Source organism: Muntiacus reevesi, chromosome 3 (genome assembly GCF_963930625.1).
Source record: "Muntiacus reevesi chromosome 3, mMunRee1.1, whole genome shotgun sequence".
Lineage (NCBI taxonomy): Eukaryota > Metazoa > Chordata > Mammalia > Artiodactyla > Cervidae > Muntiacus > Muntiacus reevesi.
The window spans coordinates 11,395,272-11,420,646 of record NC_089251.1 but is presented as its reverse complement, the minus strand read 5'-3'; the positions used below and the strand labels follow the sequence as shown (position 1 = coordinate 11,420,646).

General features: G+C 38.2%; 1 protein-coding gene across 8 annotated transcripts in view; it reads right to left on the bottom strand.

Annotated features, from left to right (window-relative positions):
• Window positions 1–25,375, bottom strand: part of DENND1A (DENN domain containing 1A) — a 522,551-nt gene that overhangs the window by 473,237 nt on the left and 23,939 nt on the right. For 7 of the 8 annotated variants that reach the window (XM_065928479.1, XM_065928480.1, XM_065928483.1 and 4 more), the window contains exon 2: window positions 4,212–4,282. In XM_065928479.1, coding sequence (XP_065784551.1) covers window positions 4,212–4,282 — 71 coding nt within the window. Of the gene's footprint in view, window positions 1–4,211; window positions 4,303–25,375 lie in introns of those variants that run through there. The other variant, XM_065928481.1, reaches the window with a different exon arrangement.

Genomic DNA, 25,375 nt, shown 5'->3' with positions numbered 1-25,375 from the left:
TAATTGTATTAAGGACTGTAAAGGTGTTGAACAACAAAGACCAAACACTGCTGGAAGTAGTATAGACAAGAAAGATCAACTTTGAAAAACAGGTTAGCGTGATCCAGTAATCAAGTATGGTATATATCCTATGTATATGTTTACATGCACCAGGATTTATGTATTGATATAAAGATTGCAGCCACATTGCTTGTAATAGCCAAAAATTGCAAACAACTTCAAGTTCTTTCAACAGTAGAATAAACTGTGCTATAATCTTAAAGTGTACTACACTACAATGAAAATAAATGACTACAGTACACAGAGCAACACAGAGGACCCTTACAGACTTGAGCAAAAAAGCAGCAAAACTACATACGAACAAGTCTATAAAATTCAGAAACAGAATTACTAAATTAAATTTTTCAAGGAGGTAAACTTATATGGTAAAACTACAAAGAAAAACAATGAAATGAGTATCATAAAAGTCAGGATAGTAGCTACCTTTGGAAAAAGGGAGGCAGGGACTTCTGGGGCGCTGGCCAGTCCCACCTCTAACATTCAAAGGGCCTAGACCTAGGCAAGAGTACAAACTGAGGTACACAAACCATATGTCTAAACATTTCAAAGATATGAAATAAGCTAACAAACTATTAAATAAAATATGTTCCATTTTCCTATCATAAGTACTTGGAAGGTTAGATTCACACTGAGAATTCTTGAATTCCTGAGAGTTCTATGTAGGAACATGGTTCACGTAAAACTGGCCATTGGCCATCTCTCCCTTTTCCATCCCACAGTGCCAGGAACCTCACACAAAGGGATGTAATCACCTCCACTCCCATGTCCAAGCTCCATGCCATCCCCTACTCCTCACAAACAGATACCCTGAGGCCACCCTTTGGGTCTAGGGGTGTGTATACCAGCAGCCATTCGACCCTCAGAAGGACAGACCCCAGGAAAGACTCAGACTCTGGAAATAAGCCTGGGGCCACTGGGTCAATAAATTCTTAGATGTGAGGTACTCACAATTTGTCTAGGATGGAAGGATTCATGATCTAAGCAAGCATGTCCCACAGACCCTACAGACTCCTTGCCTTAAAAGGGCACTTCAGAAGAGGGCCAAAGCACAGGGCAAGGGCAGGAGTTCTCTTGCCAGGACCAGAATTTCCTTAGAACCAGGCAGTATTATATGTCTTCACCCAGATAACAGTAACAAAGATACTCACTCTGTAACTATTAAACTGTACACAAAGGTTTTATGTATTTTTTTCCACAAATAATGGAATAGACATCACATCTCTGCTGAAATGATACACGTTGAGAAGGACACATATGATATTTGAAATACTCCTATCCAAAATCCACAGCCTGAATCTAATCATGAGGATATAATCAGATTCAAACCCAGGGACTTTCTACAAAACAAGACACCTAGGTTCTTCAGAAACATGACATAAAGATTAAAAAGGGGAGGAAGGGATTGCAAAACTATTCCAGACTGAAAGAAACTAAACACAGGGGAAAAAAAAAGGAAAACAGAAACTAAACAGCTGTGAAAACTAAATGGATTACATGATCCTGAATCAGATTCTGGAACCCAGAGGGGAAGTGCTATATTATTATTATATATTATATTATATATATTATATAATATAATATATATTATTATTATATATTATTTTATATATATAATATTATATATTATTATTATATATACATTATTATATATATTATATAATATATTATATATACTCTATATATTACTATATATTGTTGGGACAACTGATTAAATATGGACAAAAGACATTAACTTTCTTATTTCAGTAATGGGACTACAGTTATTTAAGAAAATGCCCTTACTCTTAGGAGATACATTCTAAAGTATTTAAGGGTGAAGGGTCACAATGTCTGTAACTTATTCTCAAGATGTTTAGCAAAGAAGGCGAAACAACATCAGTAACAACTGATGACTCTAAAGAAGGCAAGTATACACTTAACTACTCCTGTAACTTATCTTTTAAAATATTTTCAAAATTTTAAGTTTTTAAAAAGTAAACTAAAGGGATTAAATGAGACAAGAGTCGCCTACAGGGAAAGGAATTAGATAACTGGGAGAAGAGGATATGGTAAAGACTTTTCATTTTGTATACTCTTCCGTCTTATTTGTACTCAAACTTTGTTCATATTCCCCAAAAAAATTCATTTTAACTTTGGGAGGAAATAACTATAGCACTGAAAAGCGGAGCATTAGCAACTATAGAAATAAGACAAATTTTGTCCCTAAATCTATCAAATCACAGCCATCACCAACTAGTTGCTCTGTCAAGTAGGTTCAGAGGCACCACAGCTCGAACACCCCTAGTATCAGCTATCTCCCCTCTCAATCCAGTAGTTTGCACAGTAAGAGGCATAACTTAAGATGAGTATTAACATTCTAGCTCCAGAATGACTATAAGTTTATAACATGTCTCATTAATTCAGAAAGTGAAGCACCCAGGGATCGAACCCAGATCTCCCACAGTACAGGCAGATTCTTTACCGTCTAAGCCACCAGAGAAGCCCAGGGATACTGGAGTGGGTAGCCTATCCCTTCTCCAGGGGATCTTCCCGACTCAGGAATCAAACAGGGGTCTCCTGCATTGCAGACGGATTTTTTACAAGCTGAGCTATCAGGAAAGCCCCAATAAGTTTATCACATATCTCATTAATTCAGAAAGTGAAGCTCACACAGTTTTCACTTTTGATATTGAGAAATGCATTTAAGAAATACTGGTGACATTGTACAAAGCCCTGGAGATGCCATGGAGAGATGTGTGTAACATGGTCACTGTCCTCAAGAAGGCAACTTAGCAGAGTGAAGAGGACTTGAACCAAAAGCCCTTGCTATTCCACACAGTAGCTATATGATCTTGGTAAGTTATCTGACCTCTCAGATGCTGTTTTCTCATAGGCATAATGGAGATGCCATCCAACTATCTTTAAGAGTTGTAAGAACTGACTAGGTACATCAAGCATGTAGGACAACAGAACAATAGATACTCAACAAAAGGTAACTATTTTATGGGCATTACAATCTAATTAAAATAATGAAGTAGAAAATATGCCCAAGGTTGTACAGCCTATTATAGGCATAACTACCATTGGAATTCTGATTACTCCAAGTTTCTAATCCAAATAAATTCATTCTTCATAAACACCAAATAAATATACACAACTGCTGTTGTGTAGACCAAGAGATGTTCCCTAATATATCTTTGGCAAACACTTCACTCTCTTCAGTTCAGTTCAGTCGCTCAGTTGTGTCCGACTCTTTGCAACCCCATGAATTGCAGCATGCCAGGCCTCCCTGTCCATCACCAACTGCCGGAGTTTACTCAAACTCATGCCCATCGAGTCGGTGATGCCATCCAGCCATGTCATCCTCTGTTGTCCCCTTCTCCTCCTGCCCCCAATCCCTCCCAGCATCAGGGTCTTTTCCATTGAGTCAACTCTTAGCATGAGGTGGTCAAAGCATTGGAGTTTCAGCTTCAGCATCAGTCATTCCAATGAACACCCAGGACTGATCTCCTTTAGGATGGACTGGTTGGATCTCTTTACAGTCTAAGGGACTCTCAAGAGTCTTCTCCAACTCTCTTAGGCACCAAGAAAAAGAACACTAGGCCAGAAGGTGATTTTTGCTCATTAACCAGGAAGGATTTTAGGTCAAGAAGTGATTTACTCAGCCTGAACAAGATAATCTAATCTTACCCAAGACCCTGTTGTCCAGGAAAACATGTCCAAATTAGTCCAAAAGCTAAAGTCAAAGGAGGTGTTTAACTAATTTTCAACCTCTTTTTTAACCAGCTGACATAAAATTTACTGAATTAAATCTATTTCAAACATCTATTCCCAGTTCAGTGGCAGAGATTTCCCTTTATATTATTTTATAACCTAATTCTAAACCCTCCTTATTAGTAAGGTGACAATATTTCATACTAAAATGTTGACTTCCAGGTATCTCTGAAAGATGCAAACTAAAACCCAGTGGTTACAATGAATAAAGCCATAATTCAAGGCTGTTAAAGCAATGACTCTTAAATTGTTTCCTAGGATGATGTTGGCACAGATAAAAGGGAAAGACACTTAAACACACTTAAATAACAGTTTAGAATATTCACATATTATCTGATGTGCATGGCTATCTCACACAATAAACAAACATGCCATATCATAATGAAACATGCAAATACCTGAAAGAGTGCCACCTGTCCTAGGATAGGCCACTTCAACATACACTTCAAATGTGGTCTCTGGGTTTTGCCTACAAAAGAAACAGACCATGATTACTGACAAGGACCAAGGCAGCATGATACAGAATATGCAGGCTGTGGTACAGGGCAAACCTTAATTAAAAACATTAGCTCTGCAACTTAATGGCCGTGGAACTTTGGACAAGTTACTCAACTTCTCTGAGCCATAGCCTTCATAATCTATAAAATGAAAATACCTAAGCAGAATTATTATTGTGAAATGTAAAGAAAACAAACAAAAATTGCCTAGATACAATGTCTAGCACATAATAGGTTAGCCGTTGTTATGACTTTACAGATGTCATATTTCCCATTTATACAGCTGGGTCTCCAAAACCGAAAGAAAAATTTTGAGGAAATTCAAACCAAAGCAACACTAGAACAATGTAACATGCTTCCTTCATACTCCAGAATAAAATATGCAGGTGATGACATTAACTTGCTTACTTACAGGTGTTAAAGACTCAAGAGAAACAATATCCTATCTCATTAGGCTATTATGAAGACAGGATGCTAATCTAAAATTTAAGATACTGTTTCCTCACAGGCGGGGTAGGGGAAGGGGCTTCCCCTGCATTGGCAATGGCAAGTATATGAATGTTCATTATTATATCCTTTTACCTTTTTATGTCATGAATATTTCATATTAAGTTTTAAAAAGATCATAGCACTAACAAAATGTTAACAGTTGTTCATTCTGAGTGACAAGAACATCGGGGTTATATTATCTTTGTATTTTCTCTTTTCTCTTTGATTCTAAAACTACAATAAAAAGATTATTTCCAGATTGCAAGAAAATCATTTAGCAGAACAAAATGTTACACATTCAAATGTCTATGACTGAATTCTATTTTAAACCTGACAAAAAGCTCAGAGAAGAAACTTTGAGTTGCCTAATCAGATCTAAGGGAATTGCCATCAACTACATACCTTGAATTTGCCCAGCAGATTCCACTTTCCAAAATAACTATCTCATTTACCTCTTTTCGTCCTCATTATAATCTTATGAGATAGGTGGATCAGTCATCATCCTCACCATACAGGTGAGGAATCTAAAGCAGAGAGAGTCTAAACGACTTGGTAGTCTCACAACTAGGTAGAAACACAGCCAGAACTACAACTCAGACCTCCAGGCACTCAAATTATGGGTTTCATTGATTCTAAGATGAAATTTTTCTCCCTCATTTTCCCATGTTTTACAATCTATTGCATCTTACAAGTATAAATGGCAATTTTTCTTTCTTAGTAGTACAAATAATAACAGTGCATCTTATAAATAATGGCATCTTAGACTCATTATTGTAATGCTCCCTCCAATTCCTCAGGAGTAGTTGCCAATCTGGGATCTACTATTTCTCTTGTGAAGAACCATCATTTCCTTACTGAAGAGAAATTTCAAATGTGCTTTAAATAAGTACCTACAGTGAAAAGAGTTGCCTGTTCTAAAATTCGAGGGATTTAAATATACCTTTGTCAAATATAATTTTTAAATTAGACAATAAATCAGAGTATCTTAACTAAAAGTAAACTCATGTTTTAAGAAAGCTATTTAAAAATGCTTTTGAACTTTTTCTTCCCCCTGCAAGAGGGTACAAAAAGACCAACAAGGTCAGTATCCCATGGTCACCAAAACATTTGCGGAAAACACCATATGGAACATCCCTTGATTCAAATGATCTAAAAGTAGGGGGTTTGTTGAAAGAAATGAATATACTAAGTTCATCTGAAGAGCACCAAGAAGATTTCCTCTAAAACCTAGAAATATCTTTAAGCCTGTTTTGCAACTGCCTGAATTTCATCTTGGAATTTCATTCCTCTGGATTAAGATAACGGCTTTCAAAGTGTGTTCTGTGGGACCCGAAGGGCTCAATGGAGATTCCTCAAAGATTCCACGCATTTTTTTAACCCAAATGTCCACTTTTAAGTTTATTTTTCTCTATTTAAAAAGCTGAAAGGAACAAACATGAGCATGCAAAGGTGTTACATACCAAATTTGTTTTTTTTTTTAACATTGGAGCATTAACTTGTGCCACTAACTTAAGGTGGTTTGTACAGATCTGCTGTCTAACTGAAGAACATTCTAACGTTGTCTAAACTCTATCTCTGCTTCTTCTCCCTTTCTCTTCAACCCTTTAACCAGGCTTCTGAACTCACCACACCACCAAAACAACTTGTCATGATCATCAATGTCCTTCCCATTGCTAAAATGTGCCAAAATGGTCAATCTCAAACGCTTGTCTTAACCTCTCAGCAGCATTTGACACAGCTGATTGATTTGCCCTCCTTCTCCAAACACTTTCTTCACATGCCTGCCAGGAAATCACTCTCGCGGTATTCTTCCTGCCTTACTGGCTGCTCCTTTGCTGATTCCTTCTCAGAGAAACTCTCTTACCCTCCAACTTAGTGCTAGATCTCTTCCTGCCTACACTCATTATCTAAATTATCTCATTCAGTCTCATGGTATTAATTACCAGGCAAATGCTGATAAGCTCCAAAGTCCTGTCTCCAACCCAACTTCTTCCCTGACCCTAGATTCCCTCATCCAACTGCCTGCTCAACATCCCCATCTGGATCTTTAAGAAGAATTTCTAATTTAACAAATGGCACTTTTCCTCCTCAAATCTGTACTTCCTAATATCCAGTTAAGCAGGCGCAAAAAAAAAAAAAAAAAAAACAAACAAACAAAAAACACCAAATCTGGTATCATCCTTCAGTCCTGTTTTATATGCCAAATCAATCAAACAAATTATGTTGATTTAATCATCAGAATATACCCAGAATCTCAATGAGTCTCAGCATCCCCAACCTACCATCCTTGATAGATCATCAACATTTTACCTCAATTGCCGTAATACTTTAACTGAAGTATTTAACTTTAACTGAAGTCTCATTGCCTTCTCCCTACATTCCTACAGTCAGATTTCAACTCAGTGGCTGATTATCCTTTTATTAATCCTTTTATTTAGCAGTCCTCTGTTCAAAACCTCCCCAAAACTTCCGATTCCATTCAAAGTAAAAACCAAAGTCTTAGCTCTGTAGATAGACGGTGGTGATGGTTGTACAACAATGAGAGTACTGACTATCACTGAACCATACACTTAAAAATGGAAAACAGACTTGTAGACATGGGGTGGCGGGGTGGGGGAGAGGGTGGGAGGAATACAAAGAGTAGCATGGAACTGTATACACTACCATATGCAAAATAGATCAGTTCAGTTCAGTTGCTCAGTCGTGTCCGACTCTTTGCGACCCCATGAATCGCAGCACGCCAGGCCTCCCTGTCCATCATCAACTCCCAGAGTTTACTCAAACTCATGCCCATCGAGTGGGTGATGCCATCCAGCCATCTCATCCTCTGTCATCACCTCCTCCTGCCCCCAATCCCTCCCAGCATCAGGGTCTTTTCCAATGAGTCAATTCTTCACATGAGGTGGCCAAAGTATTGGAGTTTCAGCTTCAAAATCAGTTCTTCTATGAACACCCAGGACTGATCTCCTTTAGGATGGACTGGTTGGATCTCCTTCCAGTCCAAGGGACTCTCAAGAGTCTTCTCCAACACCACAGTTCAAAAGCATCAATTTTTCGGCGCCCAGCTTTCTTCACAGTCCAAATCTAACATCCATACATGACCACTGGAAAAACCATAGCCTTGACCAGACGGACCTTTGTTGGCAAAGTAATGTCTCTGCTTTTTAATATGCTATCTAGGTTAGTCATAACTTTCCTTCCAAGGAGTAAGCGTCTTTTAATTTCATGGCTGCGGTCACCATCTGCACTGATTTTGGAGCCCAAAAAAATAAAGTCTGATACTGTTTCCACTGTCTCCCCATCTATTTCCCATGAGGTGATGGGACCAGATGCCATGATCTTAGTTTTCTAAATGTTGAGCTATAAGCCAACTTTTTCACTCTCCTCTTTCACTTTCATCAATTTTTAGTTCCTCTTCACTTTCTGCCATAAGGATGGCAAAATAGATAGCCAGTGGGAATTTGCTACATGACTCAGGTAGCTCAAACAGGTACTCTGTGACAACCCAGAGAGGTGGGATATGGTGCAAGGTATGAGGGAGGGGACATATGTATACCTATAGCTGATTCATGTTGAAGCATGGCAGAAACCAACACAATATTATAAAGCAATTATTCTTTAATTAAAAATAAATTTCTTTAAAAAGAAAATCAAATACAAAAAAATGTGTTAGGCTGGTAAATTTTATGTTATATGCATTTTATTATAATAAAAAAAATGAGGAGGGATAAAGTCCTTACAAGGTCCTACATAATCTGGCCTCTGCCTATCTCCAATTTCATGTCAGACTTCTCTCCTCTTGCCCACTGCATCCTAGCCACACCGGCCTTCTGTCTGCCCCTCAACACACCTAATTCATTTCTATCTTGTGGCCTTTTGCACTGATCATCATATAGATGGCTCTTCCTGTCATTCAAAATACAACTTATACCTGCCCTCCTCAAAAAGTCTTCCCCAACACACTCTCTACCACTTAATTTTAATTCTACACATCACGGCAATCACAACCTTGTTTCTCTCCTCTAAATGTAAACTGCAGGAGAGCAGGCATTGTTGTCTGTCATACCCACGAGTATTTCCCAGGTGCCTAAACAGTCCCTGGCACACAGCCAGAATCAAATATTGAAAAGGAATAAAGGAAGTAGAGACTAGCCTTCCCGGAGTCTAAAAAACTTCAATAAATGATAGGAGTACTCAAACTTCAGCACATTAAAAGATGAGATTTCAAGCCCCATCTCCAGGGTATCTGGAGGAGGACCCAAGAGTTGGCATTTCCAGTAAGTACCCAGATAATAGTGATGCTACTGAACTAGTGATCACTGCTTAAGAACAACTGATCTAGTTAAATGGAACTCTTCATCCAAATAATTAGTACATACAATATAAAATAAACATAAGGTGTACCTCAATAATCCATTTCAACAGTGCTTTTGCAATAAAAGATTTCAAAGGAAAAAAGTGTTTGTGGAAACAATGCAGCTAACTTCTCTTCTACTGTTACCCATAGTCATTGCCTCATTCTAATGAATTACAAACCTACCTAACTTTCTTACTCAGTTCAAATAGCTGCCAGAGTTCTATTACATGGAGCCAAAGATTATGACAGTTTCTTCAGGGGAAAAAAGAAAATGCTGACTACCACACTAAAAACAAACCAGACTATATATGTCATTGTCATACTTATCCATGATCATTTACATGTTGTACTGTAGAAGTAGTGATTAATATTGTGACAAGTTAAATAACATACCAAGCAATATACATTAGGGCCACTGAAGACAATGTAGATAGAAGCATTTTCTACTTCTCTACAAATCAAAAAATAAGTTTTTAAGTTTCTCCTCTAAATGCAAATGACCAAGAGACTTAATATTTTCATTAAACCATTAATACAATAACAATTTCCAGAGACTCTGTGGAACTACCTTGAGACTACTTACTTCCTCCATTACTCTCTAAGATGCTTAATATATTTTCAACTCCTTTGAACTGAAAATCCAATTTCTGTCCTAGCAACACTCCTGCCAATTCAGTACATGTAATGATGCTACGAATACCATGTTCTGAGCCACTTTCCAATACAGACCCAAGATTTCCTACAGCACATCGTATCTTAACATATTATCATGAAAATGTCCTGCTTCTGCCATGATATCCCATCATCAATTGCCTCACACTCCTATACCTCCATGACCTGGAACTCTGCCCATCAGCCAAGCTCTTTTTTTTTTTTTTTTTTTGCCATCCACCCTTTCCTCACGTGGTCTTGCACCCTAAGATCCAGCCATAGGGAACTACTTGTAGCTCTCTGAACAAACCACGCTCCAATTCTCTAGTGACAATATCATTACCATATCACTACTTGTACCTACTGTTTCATATTGCAAAGCACAACTACATGATTAAGCACTTTACATGCATTATCTCAGTTAATCTTCAACAACTCAATAAGTGTTATTACCCCCACTTTAGAGATGAGGACCCTGAAACTCAGAAGACCTAGCCAAAGTCAAAGCAAGGAAATGGCAGAATCAGCATGGATCACCCAAAAGCACTAACCACTTTGCAATTCTACCTTATTCAGCTGCTCTTCTGCAAAGAACTATCTTTCTAGTCTTTTCCACTTGACAAATTCATTCATCAAGCCTTAGCTCAGGCATTTCCTCCTCTTTGGGAAGCCTTCTCAACCCCCCACCCTCACATCCTAGACTAAGTGCCTCTTCTCTGTGCTCCCATCTCTGTGCAAATGTTATTGCACTTCCACATTTTTGCAGCTCTAACACATCTGACCCTGATGCAATTACAATTACCTGAGTCCTGAGGCTCAGACCACACCCCACAACAATTAAATCAGAATCTCCAGGCATTGTTTTTTTTTTTTAAACCTCCCCAACTTACCCCAAAGTGTAACCAGGAGAACCAACACTGTGCCTCTAATTAAGTATCTGTCTTCCCCACTAGACTGGGAGCTCCTTGAGGGCACCATCTTCTCATATTCCTAGTCATAAACCTGGCACAATAAAAGTTTGATGAATGAGTTTTCCTCCGCCATCTGACACAGTTTCTAGTTCCCAATAACTGTTTCTCTTTCTCTAACAAGAAGTATGCTACTGAATATGCCCTGCTTATACCTGATTGTTATTCTTTAAAGATATTTTCCTCTGGAGTCAAAGGTATCAATAAGTCACACCTGCTGACAACAGTCTCCACTCTTAAATACGAAAAAATGACACACAAGCAGTTAAAATGCGTTTGAAGGAAGGGAGGTCTGCTCAGTTCCTGCCTCTGGGAGAATGAAGACTGAGAGTAAGCCAAGAGAGCATTCCTGTTCAATATCACACTTTTCTGAACATGACTCTTGGCGATGCCCTGGAAGAGCCATGCTCAGAGATCAGGGCCATGTCATCAACACGATTAAGTACACTCAGCTTGAAGTCATGAAACAGACAAAAGCTCTGACAATATTCAGGCAGCAGGAAAGCTGGTTTTTTTCTTTAAAAAGCATCATGCTATTGATCACTCTGCTGGACCATCAGCTTTCAATTAGGACCTACTTTTCTTCAATTACAACATATTATGAGATTAGGAGAAAAATGTAACACTAACTCCTCACAAGATGAATCTTTGCTATATAACGTAATCATGCCTTAATGCTAGGCCCTCATATCTTTAAGTGTTATTTAGGAGTACTAAATGAGACACACACAGTACTGGGACCCCTTATTTCACAGCTATCAGATCTTCACACCAGTTAGCATTCTAAAGCAAAACAGCAGCCTATTTTCTATGGACTAGGGTAAAACTTTAGCACACTGTCTCCTTAGTTACAAACTGATATGCTGAGGGGGCTGAGGTATTTCAAAATTCATACCAACTGATCTGTCTTAAAGTTGACAACACGGTCAAAAGAAACTGTATACACTTCAGAATGTGCTAGCAAACATCACCTAATAAACATTGATTCCTTTAAGCTAGATAAACACACAAAAAGGTAGTGTTAATATTTCCAACAAGTCTCCATTTGTTTCAATAGCCTCTGAAATTAAAGCTGTTTTTCCAGGCTGAAAATGCTGTATCAAAGGGTGCTTTCTAACCCATAACAAGTTAACGCCTCCAAAGAAGAACGCTGTCATTGTCGAGACTTGTCAGAAAATGATTAACTCAGTCATATAATTATACAAACATGTCATTTCAAGATTTTGCACTTAACTTTTCATTTCCAATAATGTTCTCAGGATCAGATTAATAAAGATACACAGATATTGCTGTGAGAGGAGTTACAAAGTTTTACCTTACTCATTGATTCCTATGGAAAGATTCTCATACCACGATGTGCAAAGCAAGTAAACTCGAAGAAGTAAAGCTGGATCCCAAGAAGATAGAGCCCGTGCGCCCCTCCACAATGTACAGTACTCCATGCACTTTTAACAAGTTCTTCCCTGTGCTGAGCAACAGTGGAAAATCTAGACTCTCCAATCATATTAATAGCATCAGCAAAGATGGCATCCATTTTCTTATCAATAAGTACCTTTGCCGTTAAAAATGTTTTTAAAAGCCTCCCCTAAGTTTTTTTCTGCTCTTTCTGAACAATTTACTCCTAAAACTATCATATGGGCAGAGCAGGGAAGATGCCCACGTTGGCAATGGCTCGGCATGAGATGTTAAAGCCTGAAAACGATGAGGAGAATGTCTCTACAGAGGGGTGACCGGACGAGTGACATCAGATCATGAGCAAAGCCCACACTGGGAGGTGGCCTGACCAATATAATGTCAAATCAGAATGAAGGAAGAAGGCATCTGCTGAGGGGAAGCGCCCTGGGATGGGAAGCTAGAACCTGAGTGGGGGTGAAAAGAGCATCAGTGCTCAAGGGCGGCAACAATCAGGATGTTAAAATACAAGCAGAGTGTGAACGGTGTGCCCCATGGAGGGACAGTCCAGTATGAGTGTCAGAGCCCAAAAGAGTGAGGAGCATGTCCAAGCAGGGGGACCCTAGAGCCAGAGCAGGGATGAGGAGGCTGACTATGTGGGGGTCAGAGAAGACTTGCCCAGCATGTTTGGGATTCAGAGGGCATTTGGGGCATCCACAGGGCAGTGGGACAACAAAAGTGAAAGTGAAAGTGTTAGTTGCTCAGTAGTTCCCGACTTTTTGTGACCCCATGGACTGTAGCCCAATGCCAGGCTCCTTTGTCCATGGGATTCTCCAGGCAAGAACACTGGAGTGGGTTGCCATTCCTTCTCCAGGGGATCTTCCCAACCTAGGGACTGAACCTGGGTTTCCTGCATTGCAAGCAGATTCTTTACTTTCTGAGTCACCAGGGAAACCCCAGTGAGAGAGCAGGGTCATGTCAAACCATCGACCTAGGCACTGTGACCCCAGGAAAGCAAGGTGAATGAGGACAGCATCCACATAGGGCAGAAGGTGATGGAGAAGCACACTCAATGCAAGTCCAAGACCAGTAAGACAGGCCAAGTTTCTCACAGTTGCAACTACCAGAAAACTAGAATGAACTCTGTGGAGTTGGATTTAAATTGGAGATATTAGTGTGAACTCAAGGTTTTCAATAAATGTATAATAGAGAACTGTAAATATAACCTGACTAATACACACATACTTCCTGGGTCTGTCTACTGAAAAGACCTTGGCAGGAACAACACCCAATAGCAATGAACATTTCCAGTAACCAGACCTTGGCTTCTAAATACAACCATCCTCTAAAAGGAACCAGGGGTCCTTGAAGAAATACTGGATTCCAGGGCTGGGCAGAGAAAGTACAGGATGAGACTGCAACATCTTATTGTACTAGAAAAAGAAGCTCTCAAAGAATGATGGGGAGATGTCTAAAGGAGACAAGAGACAGCTTTATAAGGCTCCCACTGCCAGTCTGGGTAAGGTGAGCATCAAAATCAATAAGAATATTGACAGATTATTAACCAATCAAACAAACAGAAAACCACAACACCCCATTGATGAAAATTAGTAAATTGACAATTTAATGAGAAATGGAGTATTTATGTAGTTGTAAAGTATCTTCCCACAAAATCTTTACTAATTGCAATGACAAAGAGTAACTTTTCAGTGTAAAACTTTGGCAAAGACTACTTAACCAAGTCATGAAAGTGATCACCATCAGGAATGGAAAAATGACTAGAATGCAAAGAGAGGAGCACACTAACACGCCCATGATATTCCTGTCCAAGATGTTTAACCTGAAGCTAATCTTGAGGAGACATCAGACAAATTTATTGAGGGACCGTCTAAAAAATATTTGACCTGTAATCTTCAAAAGTGTCAGGGTCATAAAAAATCAAGAGAAGACTGAAGATCTCTTCCAGACTGAAGGAAACTAGAGAGACAGGACAAATAAATGCAACGTGTGACTCTGAACTGGATCGTTTTGGTGTAAGGAATGTTACTGAGACAATGACTGAAATATGAACAAAGTCTAATGACTAGATGTAGTAATGAATCGATGTTAATTTCCTGATTTTGGTGGTTGTATTGTGGTTATAAAGGAGAATACCCTTGTTTGTAGGAAAAGAACACTGAAGTATGTACGCGTGATGGGGTATCTGGTTTTTTTAAAGTTCTCTATATTGCCAACATTTCTGTAAGATTATGGCTGTTTTTTAAAAATGTTTTAGTAAAACAAAAACAACCATTCATTAATAGTAATTTCCCTGGCCTGTTTTTTGTTTTTTAACCAAGCCTTTCTCACAAAAATGACATGTGGTTCTATGGAAAAAGCCCCAGACTAAATATCAGACAGCTTGCATTCCAATCCCAGCTAAATCCCTTACTCTCTGTGGGATTAAAATAAACTATTTACTGTTTCACACATCAACTTTCTCCCCCATCAAGAGATAACATTTGCACTGCCCATCTCAGGGATCAAATGAAAGAAAAATGAGAAAGTGCTTTGTGAACTAAAAGATACTAAACAAAGGTAAAGAGTATTATTTATTATAAAAAAAAATAGAATTGCTTCACCTTACAAATTACAGGCTTTGTAAGTAATCCAGACATTATCGTGATCTGATACTCATGCTTTCAAATATTGTTACTAAAAGCAATCCAGAAAATAAGGAACTATCCAAATAGTAGCAATAGCCTATGGAATAAGTGAATTTTAAGCACAAGGGATGGGAGTTCAAATTTAACAAAAAGAATTTTAAAAATCTCCACTACAGGAAAAAATAAACACTGAACAAATGCAATGTACGAAAATCAAAAGGGTCTCCAGATACACAACTTTATCTCTCAATGGTTAATAAATTCTGTGACTATTTGTATACTTTTGTAGCTACAGTGGAACGCCTACCTAAGTTTCTGTACCTGACCGTCAAAACCTTGCCGTGGGTGTGGGACAGTATTATTTTCCCTGATTAACAGAAAACAAAATCTGAGGCTAGAAGTAGTGACATTCCAGCTGATTCCTGGTTGCCAGATTCCTAAGCCCATGACTTTTCCATGCCACCTTTTCAAAAACAACTCCCAGTTCAAAAACTATTCCCACTTTTCTGAAGTAGCAACTCATAATCCTAGACTACAGTGGAGACACAGACCATCCCCAAGAGCTCATGAAAGCTTTACTACCTTACTAGGAAAAAAAGACTTAAATTTAATTTTTTTAACATGTAATTTTCAAAAGGCTCATAAGGCTACTTATGGAAATAGCTTATTTCACTGATGACTTGCTTTTATGTTCTTTCTCATTTAATCCTCAAGCCAAACCTATGAGAGGAAGGTTAATTACCCCATTTAAAAAGAGCAGATAGTCTGCACAAGAGCAAGCAATTTCTAAACTTTGTTAATATTTACCAGCACTTAGCTATGTGTCATATACTGTTCTAAGCAGTTTTTATGTATTACCTCATTTAATCTTCCCAACAACCTGTGAAAGAGCTACTATTATCATTCCTATTTTACAGATAAAGAAACTGAAATAAAAAAGCTTAATTTCCCAAGATCAACAGGTTTTAATAGACAAAGCGAGGATCTGAAATCACAATTTTATCTATATTTAATAAACACACACTAAAAATGCATCCAACTATAAAGTTATAGGAGTTTCTGTAACTGTATACATTTATACAATTTCTACTTCATTGATTTTTTTTTTATCTTATTTATTTATTTTTTATTTATTCATTTGTTTGGCTGCACCAGGTCTCAGTTGCAGCATGTGGGATCTAGTTCCCTGACCAGGTATCGAACCTGGGCCCCCTGCGTTGGGAGCTGAGAGTCTTAACCACAGGGCCATCAGGGAAGTCCCCATTGATTTTTTTAATACTTTTCTTATAAGAGAAGTTATAGGTTCACAGCAAAGTTAAAAGGAAGATTAGAAAACTTCCTACATACTTACTGCCTTCACACATGTATTACCTTCCATTATCAACATCTCCCATCAGAGTTCATAACAGTTGATGAACCTACATTGATATATCATTATCACCCAAAGTTCATTGTTTACATTACAGTTCACTTCAGGTATTGTGTATTCTATGTGTTTAGACATGTATAATGACATGTATCCAGCTTTATAGCATACAGAGTATTTTCACTGACCTAAAAAGCCTCTGTGTTCCACCTATTCATCCCTCCATGCTCCTGCCCCAAACCCTAGCAAGCACCGATTTTTCTTTTTTCTATTGTCTCCATAATTTTGCCTTTTCCAAACTCTCATATAGTTGGAATTATACGTATGTAGTTTTTTCATATGCATTCTTTCACTCAGCAATATTTAATATTTCTCTGTCTTTTCCTCCTCTACTCCCTTCAAAAAGCAATCTAGCCCCACTGCTAACACATAAGGGCAACTGAAAATGTCTTCAGAACACTGAGCTCATGGTACTGAGCACTCCATGGGCAGTCATTTGGGCCTCCCTGAGAGCTGATTATCCAAGTTCAAGGATATTCAGGAATTATAAACTGCTTTTTATTTATTTATTAGAGCTACTTTTTCTCAGCACAGAGTACTAGAGAAGAGGCAGCTACATAGAAAGAACTCCAGAGACCTGCAAAGGGCCCTCCTTGAGTATACAGCTTCAGTATTGGGTGTGTGTGTGTGTGTGTGTGTGTAAATTACTTGCAACCCTCAGTATTGGTGTGTGTGTGTGTAAATTACTTGCAACCCTCCTTGAGTATACACCTTCAGTATTGGTGTGTGTGTGTGTGTGTGTGTGTAAATTACTTGTGCTAGAGGAATAAATCTTAGAGATAGCCTGGTACTCACAAAGGGACAAAAGAGAACTCCAGAGACCTGCAAAGGGCCCTCCTTGAGTATACAGCTTCAGTATTGGTGTGTGTGTGTGTGTGTAAATTACTTGTGCTAGAGGAATAAATCTTAGAGATAGCCTGGTACTCTCAAAGGGACAAAAGTAATGCCTGTTCCCACCAAGCAAGGTTAAAAAACAAAACAAAACAAACAAACCAACCCCTCATGACTCACAATGCATGAGGCAGAGAACACAGTAGGGTGTTACCTTAGCAATGGGTAATAATTATCCCCAGACCAAGTACTATTTCAGTTCTAGCTAACAAACCTTAAAAGCATGACCCAGAAGGATCAAACTCTTTCAAAGTGTCAATAGCTTAACTGACAAAATATATGAAACAACAGTTTTCAAGACATCAAGCAACATACCACAGCAATCCCTTGATATGGAAAACAAATGAGATGAGCCCATGATTGCCTCACACTACTAAACTAAGCCCAAGAATACTTATAAGAATACAAAAATACCCAGCACCTTACAAGGTACAATACACAATGCCTGGCAGTCAATAAAAAATTACCAGACATGCAAAGAATCAAGAAAAAATAACCAACAATGAAGACAAAAAAGTAACCTAGAACTGACATAAATATTAGAATTAGCAGTTGGGACATTCCAAGTTGTTATAACTGTACTCTACATGTTCAAAACGTTAGAGACATGGGAGATTTTAAAAAGAACCAAATGAATTTCTACAGACAAAAGCTACAATATAGGAGGTGAAAAATGCACTAAATAGGACTAACTACAGAGTTAAAACTGTGGAAGATTAGTAAACTTAAAGATATTATTTTAAAACTCATCCAAGATCAAACAGAGAAAAAAGATCTCAAAAACAAAACAGAGGATCATGACCTGTGGGACAACTTAAAGCAGCCTCAAATATCAGGAAATGGAATTCCCAGAAGGAGAGGGGCAGAAAAGATATTTGAAAAAAATAATGGTCAAAACTTTCTAAACCTGATAAACACTATAAATATACAAATCCAAAAAGTTCAACAAATCCAAGCACGAAAAACATAAAGAAATCTAAGACAAATGATAAGTAAATTGCTCAAACCCAGTAATAAAGAGAAATCTTAAAAGCAGAACAAAAAACACATGTTTCACTCACAGGAACAAAAAAAAGAATGACAGCAGATTTCTTGTCAGAAGCAAGGCAAAAGAGAAGACAGCAGAGCAACATCTTTTAAGTACTGAAAGAAAAAACTGACAACCTAGAATTCTATTCCCAGAGAATATTTCAAAAGTGAAGGCAAAATAAAGATTTTTCAGACATTACAAATGCTGAAAGAATTCATCACCAGCAAACCTGCACTGTAAATATGTTAGAAGTCCTTCAAGCAGAAAGAAATGATGCTAGATGGAAATATAAATCCATACCAAGGAATAAAGAACATCAGAAATGGTAACAACATGAACTAGTAAAATGATCATCTCAGTAGATGCAATTTCACTGGAGAATTCTAAGCATTTAAAGAATTAATACCAATTTTATACAATATCTTTCAGAAAACGAGAGGAAGAAATACTTTCCAACTCACTCTACAAGGCCTGTGCTATCTGATACCAAAACAAGACAAAGATAGTACCAAAAAAATAAATTCTACACACACACATACTATAGACCAATATCCTGCTCAAATATAGACACACAAATCCTTAAAAAATTTTTATTAAATTCAATAATATACAATATGACCAAGTAGAATTTATTCCTCTGATGCAAGACTGGCTCAATATTGAAAAATCAATGATATCATATTAAAGAAGAAAAATCTTTTTTCTCTAAAGAAGAAAAATCATAATTACATCAATTCATGCAGAAAAAGCACTTAATAAAATTCAACATGATTTTTTAAAAAGCTCAGAAAATTAGCCTCCTCAACCTAATAAAGGAACTCAACAAAATAACCTATAGTTAATATAATACTTAATGGTGAAAGACTGACTATAGGATTGGGAAAAAGGCAAGTATATCCACCCTCACCACTTCTCTATCACACTAGAGAGTCTAAGCAAGGCAATAAGGCAAGAAAAAGAAATATCATAAAAAATGGAAGGGAAAAAATTAAATTGTTCCATTTGAAGACAACACAGCTATCTATATAGAAAAGAATCTGGAATTTAAATTGAGGTAGGCTCATTCTTTCTTTCCTATCCACAATTCTTCCATTTCCAGCTGACCTCCTTCTAAAAATTTTTCTTTGTAATCCTTCTCTAATGGTGTCCAAAACAAAAACTTTAGATTTGGACAGTTAAGGATTTTAGACTTCAAAAGTACAAACCATAATGTGAAAATATGGTAGATTTGATTACACCAAATTAAGAATTTCTTTTCAACAAAGGAAAATTTTGCTTAAAATTGAAGTAGTCTCTCCATTCAGTTATTTTTTCTGTGACTTGGGGAAATATATCCAGCTACATTCAATTTTAATAACAACCTTCAAAACTGCTACTTATTAAAAAAAAAAAAAAAAAAAAAAAACTGCTACTTATTCATTCATCACTAAGAAGCAGATATATGCATGCTGTACCACTATGAGACACACATACACACTTCTCATTTTAAAAAAAGTTGGGGGGGGGGGACCTCAACTTGATATCTAACAAGTTAAGTCAGTCAAATTCTTTCCCCTAAGGATTCAGAACTGAGTCACAGAGCTACAATCAGTTATATGACTTTTTCTAGAACTTAAACTGACCAAACTCACCTGAGGAATCTTTTTGAAAATACAGATTCCCAGGTCCCAGAGATTCTAATTCAGAGTATCCAGGGTGGGGTCCTAGGAAAAAAATGTTAAGTTCCCCAGGTGAGTCTACTACATAGTCAGCCAGGTTTAGGGCCTACTTAGTTAAATAACAGTGCCAACATTGACCACAAGTAGGAAGAGCCCATAGAGAAAAAGAGGGAGACAGAAAATCCAACACAAGAGTCTGTTTGATCCTAGAAGGACCTGGAGAATGTGGGATTACCTGAGACACTGACTAGGGAACCTCAACTCCAAGTGTTCAGGACCAAGTTCTATGTGACCTACCACGGATATTCAAGTGTCTGTTATTCCCTTAATATAAAGTCATTGACAGACAGGAACACTAATTTTCTACAAGATTTTCAGCTACAGTTTGTATGCTCACTCACACAGGTAAATAATAAAATGATGATTTTTAATTTATAATAGAACATCTTTACCTTTCACATAGTTTATTATAGATTTACCCTAGATTTATTGATAGATGGAACTTAATCACAGACATGAAAACACCAGTATAAGAAAAGGCATCTTGGAATACTTAAAGAGCCTAAGTTCAAGGACCTTCAGTAAACTTCAAGACCAAATGGAAGAACAGAAAATAATCCACAGAGCACCTCTGGAGCAAGTTCAGTTCAGTTCAGTGACTCAGTTGTGTCCGACTCTTTGTGACCCCATGGACTACAGCACACCAGGCCTCCCTGTCCATCATCAACTCCCAGAGTTTACTCAAACTCATGTCCATTGAGTCAGGGATGCCATTCAACCAACTCATCCTCTGGCGTCCCCTTCTCCTCCTGCCTTCAATCTTTCCCAGCATTAGGGTCTTTTCAACTGAGTCAATTCTTCGCATCAGGTGGCCAAAGTATTGGAGTTTCAGCTTCAGCATCAGTCCTTCTAATAAATATTCAGGACAGATTTCCTTTAGGAGTGACTGGTTGGATCTCCTGGCAGTCCAAGGGACTCTCAAGAGTCTTCTCCAACACCACAGTTCAAAAAGTATCAATCCTTTGGTGCTCAGCTTTCTTTATAGACCAACTCTAACATCCATACATGACAATTGGAAAAACCAGAGCTTTGACTAGATGGACCTCTGTTGGCAAAGTAATGTCTCTGCTTTTTAATATGCTATCTAGGTTGGTCATAGCTTTTCTTCCAAGGAGCAAGCATCTTTTAATTCATGGCTGCAGTCACCATCTGCACTGATTTTGGAGCCCAAAAAAATAGTCTGTCACTGTTTCCATTGCTTCCCCATCTATTTTCCAAGAAGTGATGGGACCAGATGCCATGATCTTAGTTTTCTGAATGTTGAGTTTTAAGCCAACTTTTTCACTCTCCTCTTTCACTTTCATCAAAAGGCTCTTTAGTTCTTCGCTTTCTCCCATAAGGGTGGTGTCATCTGCATATCTGAGGTTATTGATATTTCTCCCAGCAATCCTGATTCCAGCTTGTGCTTCATCCAGCCCAGTGTTTCTCATTATGTACTCGGCATATAAGTTAAATAAACTGGGTGACAATATACAGCTTTGATGTACTCCATTCCCGATTTGGAAACAGTCTGTAGTTACATGTCCAGTTCTGACTTTGGAGCAAAGCTAACATTAAAGCCAAGAAAACTTCTAGCTGTTTTACAAACTGTAAACAAGCATGAGTCCCAGCATGGTGGAAACTGGCTGCCCACCCTGGTCCTGGCCGTGCACTGGCGGTGTAGCTGTGACCAGGAACCGAGAGACAGCACTGGGCCAGGAGGATTAGCACAGGAGCCCGCGGACTGGCTGCAACGTAGCTTTAAAGGCTTTTTTCTTTAGAATCTCATCTCCCCATCCTTAAACAGATCACTAAGAACGATCTCTTCCACTTCTGATATCATACAGTTCTATTATTCTAAATCAAAAAGATTTGCAATCTTTTTGTATTTTGCAAATTACAAAGTCATATTTTAGATGTTAATACGAAGGTTCATTATTTCTATATCAAAATATTGATTTAGATTCACATAAATGATAATTTCCTAAGCTCCCAACTTATAAAAGTTCTATGCCCTGATATCAATTCAACAAATACTTAAATGATAGACATTCGGTCACTTGCTCTGGGAAGTGGTTTTCACTGTGTAGAGCAGATATGTCTTATGGGGAAGAGTAAGGAAAAGATAGGGACCTGCTACATAAAACTACTTTTACTGTTTTAGATGTCTAAATTTCAATTAAGATTTCCTCTGACAAAGAGTTCCATAGCTTTAAAAACAAAAATGGCTCAAAGAGCATACATGCAAACAAAACAAACATATAGGAAACACCCTCTTCCAACAACATAAGAGACGACACTACACATGGACATCACCAGATGGTCAATACCAAAATCAAATGATTATATTCTTTGCAACCAAAGATGGAGAAGCTCTATACAGTCAGCAAAAACAAGACTGGGAGCTGACTGTGGCTCAGATCATGAACTCCTTATTGCAAAATTCAGACTTAAATTGAAGAAAGTAGGGAAAATAACTAAGCCATTCAGGTATGACTTAAATCAAACCCCTTACAATTATACAGTGGAAGTGACAAATAAATTCTAGGGATTATATCTGATAGACAGAATGCTTGAAGAACTATGGATGGAGGTTCATAACGCTGTACAGGAAGCGGTGATCAAAACCATCCCCAAGAAAAAGAAATGCAAAAAGACAAAATGGTTGTCTGAGGAAGCCTTACAAATAGCTGAGAAAAGAAGAGAAGCGAAAGGCAAAAGAAAAAAGGAAAGATATACCCATTTGAATGCAGAGTTCCAAAGAATAACAGGAAGAGATAAGAAAGCCTTCCTAAGTGAACAATGCAAAGAAATAGAGGAAAACAATAGAATGGCAAAGACTAGAGATCTCTTCAAGAAAATCAGAGTTACCAAGGGAACATTTCATACAAAGATGGGCACAATAAAGGCAAAAACAGGATGGACCTAACAGAAGCAGGAGATATTAAGAAGAGGTAGCAAGAATACACAGAAGAACTATACCAAAAAGATGTTAATGACCCAGATAAACACAATGGTATGATCATTCATGTAGAGCCAGATATCTTGGAGTGTGAAGTCAAGTGGGCCTTAGGAAACCTCACTACAAACAAAGCTAGCAGAGGTGATGGAATTACAGCTAAGCTATTTCAAATCTTAAAAGATGATGCTGTTAAAGTGCTACTCTCAATATGCCAGCAAATTTGGAAAACTCAGCAGTGACCACAGGACTGGAAAACGTCAGTTTTCCTTTCAGTCCCAAAGAAAGGCAATGCCAAAGAATGTTTAAACTACTGCGCAATTACACTCATTTCACACGTTAGCAAAATAATGCTCAAAAGTCTCCAAGCTAGGCTTCAACAGTAAGTGAACTGAGAACTCCCAGATGTTCAAGCTGGATTTAGGAAAGGCAGAGGAACCAGAGATCAAATGGTCAACATCCACTGGATAACAGAGAAAGCAAGAGAATTCCAGAAAAACATCTACTTTTGCCTCACTGATTATGCTAAAGCCTTTGACTGTGTGGAACACAACAAACTGGAAAATTCTCCAAGAGATGGAAATACCAGACCACCTCCTGAGAAATCTGTATGCAGGTCAAGAAGCAACAGTTAGAACTGGACATGGAACAATGGACCGATTCAAAATTGGGAAAGGAGTATGTCAAGGTTGTATATTGTCACCCTGCTTATTTAACTTATATGCAGAATACATCATGAAAAATGCCAAGCTGGATGAAGCACAAGTTGGAATCAAGATTGCTGGGAGAAATATCAATAACCTCAGATATGCAGATGACACCACCCTTATGGCACAAAGTGAAGAGGATAAAAAGCCTCTTGATGAACATGAAAGGAGAGTGAAAAAATTGACTTAAAACTCAACATTCACAAAAGGAAGATCATGGTATCCAATCCCATCACTTCATGGCAAATAGATGGGGGGAAAAAAATGGAAACAGTGACAGACTTTCTTTTCTTGGGCTTCAAAATCACTGCAAGTAGTGACTGCAACCATGAAATTAAAAGAGGCTTGCTCCTAGAAGAAAAGCTATGACAAACCTAGACAGTGTATTAAAAAGTAGAGATGTTACTTTGCTGACAAAGGTCAGGTCTGTTTAGTCAAAGCTATGGTTTTTCCAATTGTCACATATGGATGTGACAGTTGGACTATAAAGAAGGCTGACCGCTGAAGAATTGATGCTTTTGAGAAGACTCTTGAGAGTCCCCTTGGACTACAAGGGGATCAAACCAGTCCATCCTAAAGGAAATCAGTCCTGAATATTCACTGGAAGGACTGATGCTGAAGCTGAAGCTCTGATACTTTGGCCACCTGATGGGAAGAGCTGACTCATTGGAAAAGACCTTGAGTTGGGAAAGACTGAAGGCAGGAGGAGAAGGGGAGGACAGAGGATGAGATGGTTGGATGGCATCTCTGACTCGATGGACATGAATTTGAGCAAGCTCCAGGAGATGATGAAGGACAGGGAAGCCTGGCGTACTGCAGTCCATGGGGTCACAAAGCGTCAGATACAACTGAGTGACTGAACAACAACAAAATGTTTATGATCCAGTTTACCAATAAAGAACCTATGGTACAGATAAGTTAAAGTACTTGCCTGAGGTCAGGTATGTAGGAAATCAGGAAGCTCGGACTAGGACCCACACATTTTCACTCAAGTCCATGCTCCTAACTATTAAACTACAGCTCAGAATGCCTCAGTACAATTTAGAAAATAAAGACAAAAAATACAATATAAGCTCCAAGGCTGCCAAATGCAATCAGAAATAAAGATACTCATTAGCATGACAAGCAAGGCTGTTTACAATCAGTCTTGGCTAGACCTTTCAGCTTCATCTGCCACCACCCTCTACACCAACACACACACACACACACACACACATATACACAAAACACACACAGAGTATTATAGTCACATTGCACTTATCAAACCTTAATCACCCTGCATACCATGTATGTATACTTACCATTTATTGAGCTATCTCAGAAGGGCTGAGCACAGAACAAAAGCTCTTTATACAACACACCTCATTTTTATCCACATGATAATACTGTGAGGTAGGAAGTATTTCTGAATTTTACAAAATTATCTTAGAGAAATTAAATAGCTTGCCTAAGGACAAATATCTGGAGTACATGAACTCAAACCCAGGTCTGCTCTTACTTCAGAGGACATGTTTTAGATGCCAGTTTGCCTGCCTAAATTTGCTGTATTTCCAAACAACGTGCAATTCATTCAAGCTGCATCTACAACAGTGGTTAGCAAGTAGTTGGCATTTAAGAGATATGTGCTAATGAATGAAAGTCTCCTGTTTGGAGGTTCCTCTGACTCCCTTACAAAACTCAGTTGCTGTCTCCACACTGTCACAAGGCCTGTTTCAGAGCTCTAGTATAAGGATTCCCAGGAGGTAGTCTATATTTTCTACTTACATGTGCATGTTTCCACCAGACTGGGAAGCCTGTTTCACTCCATCTCTACTCTCAGCCCCCTAGTAAAGGCTTCACTTTTAACAAGCACT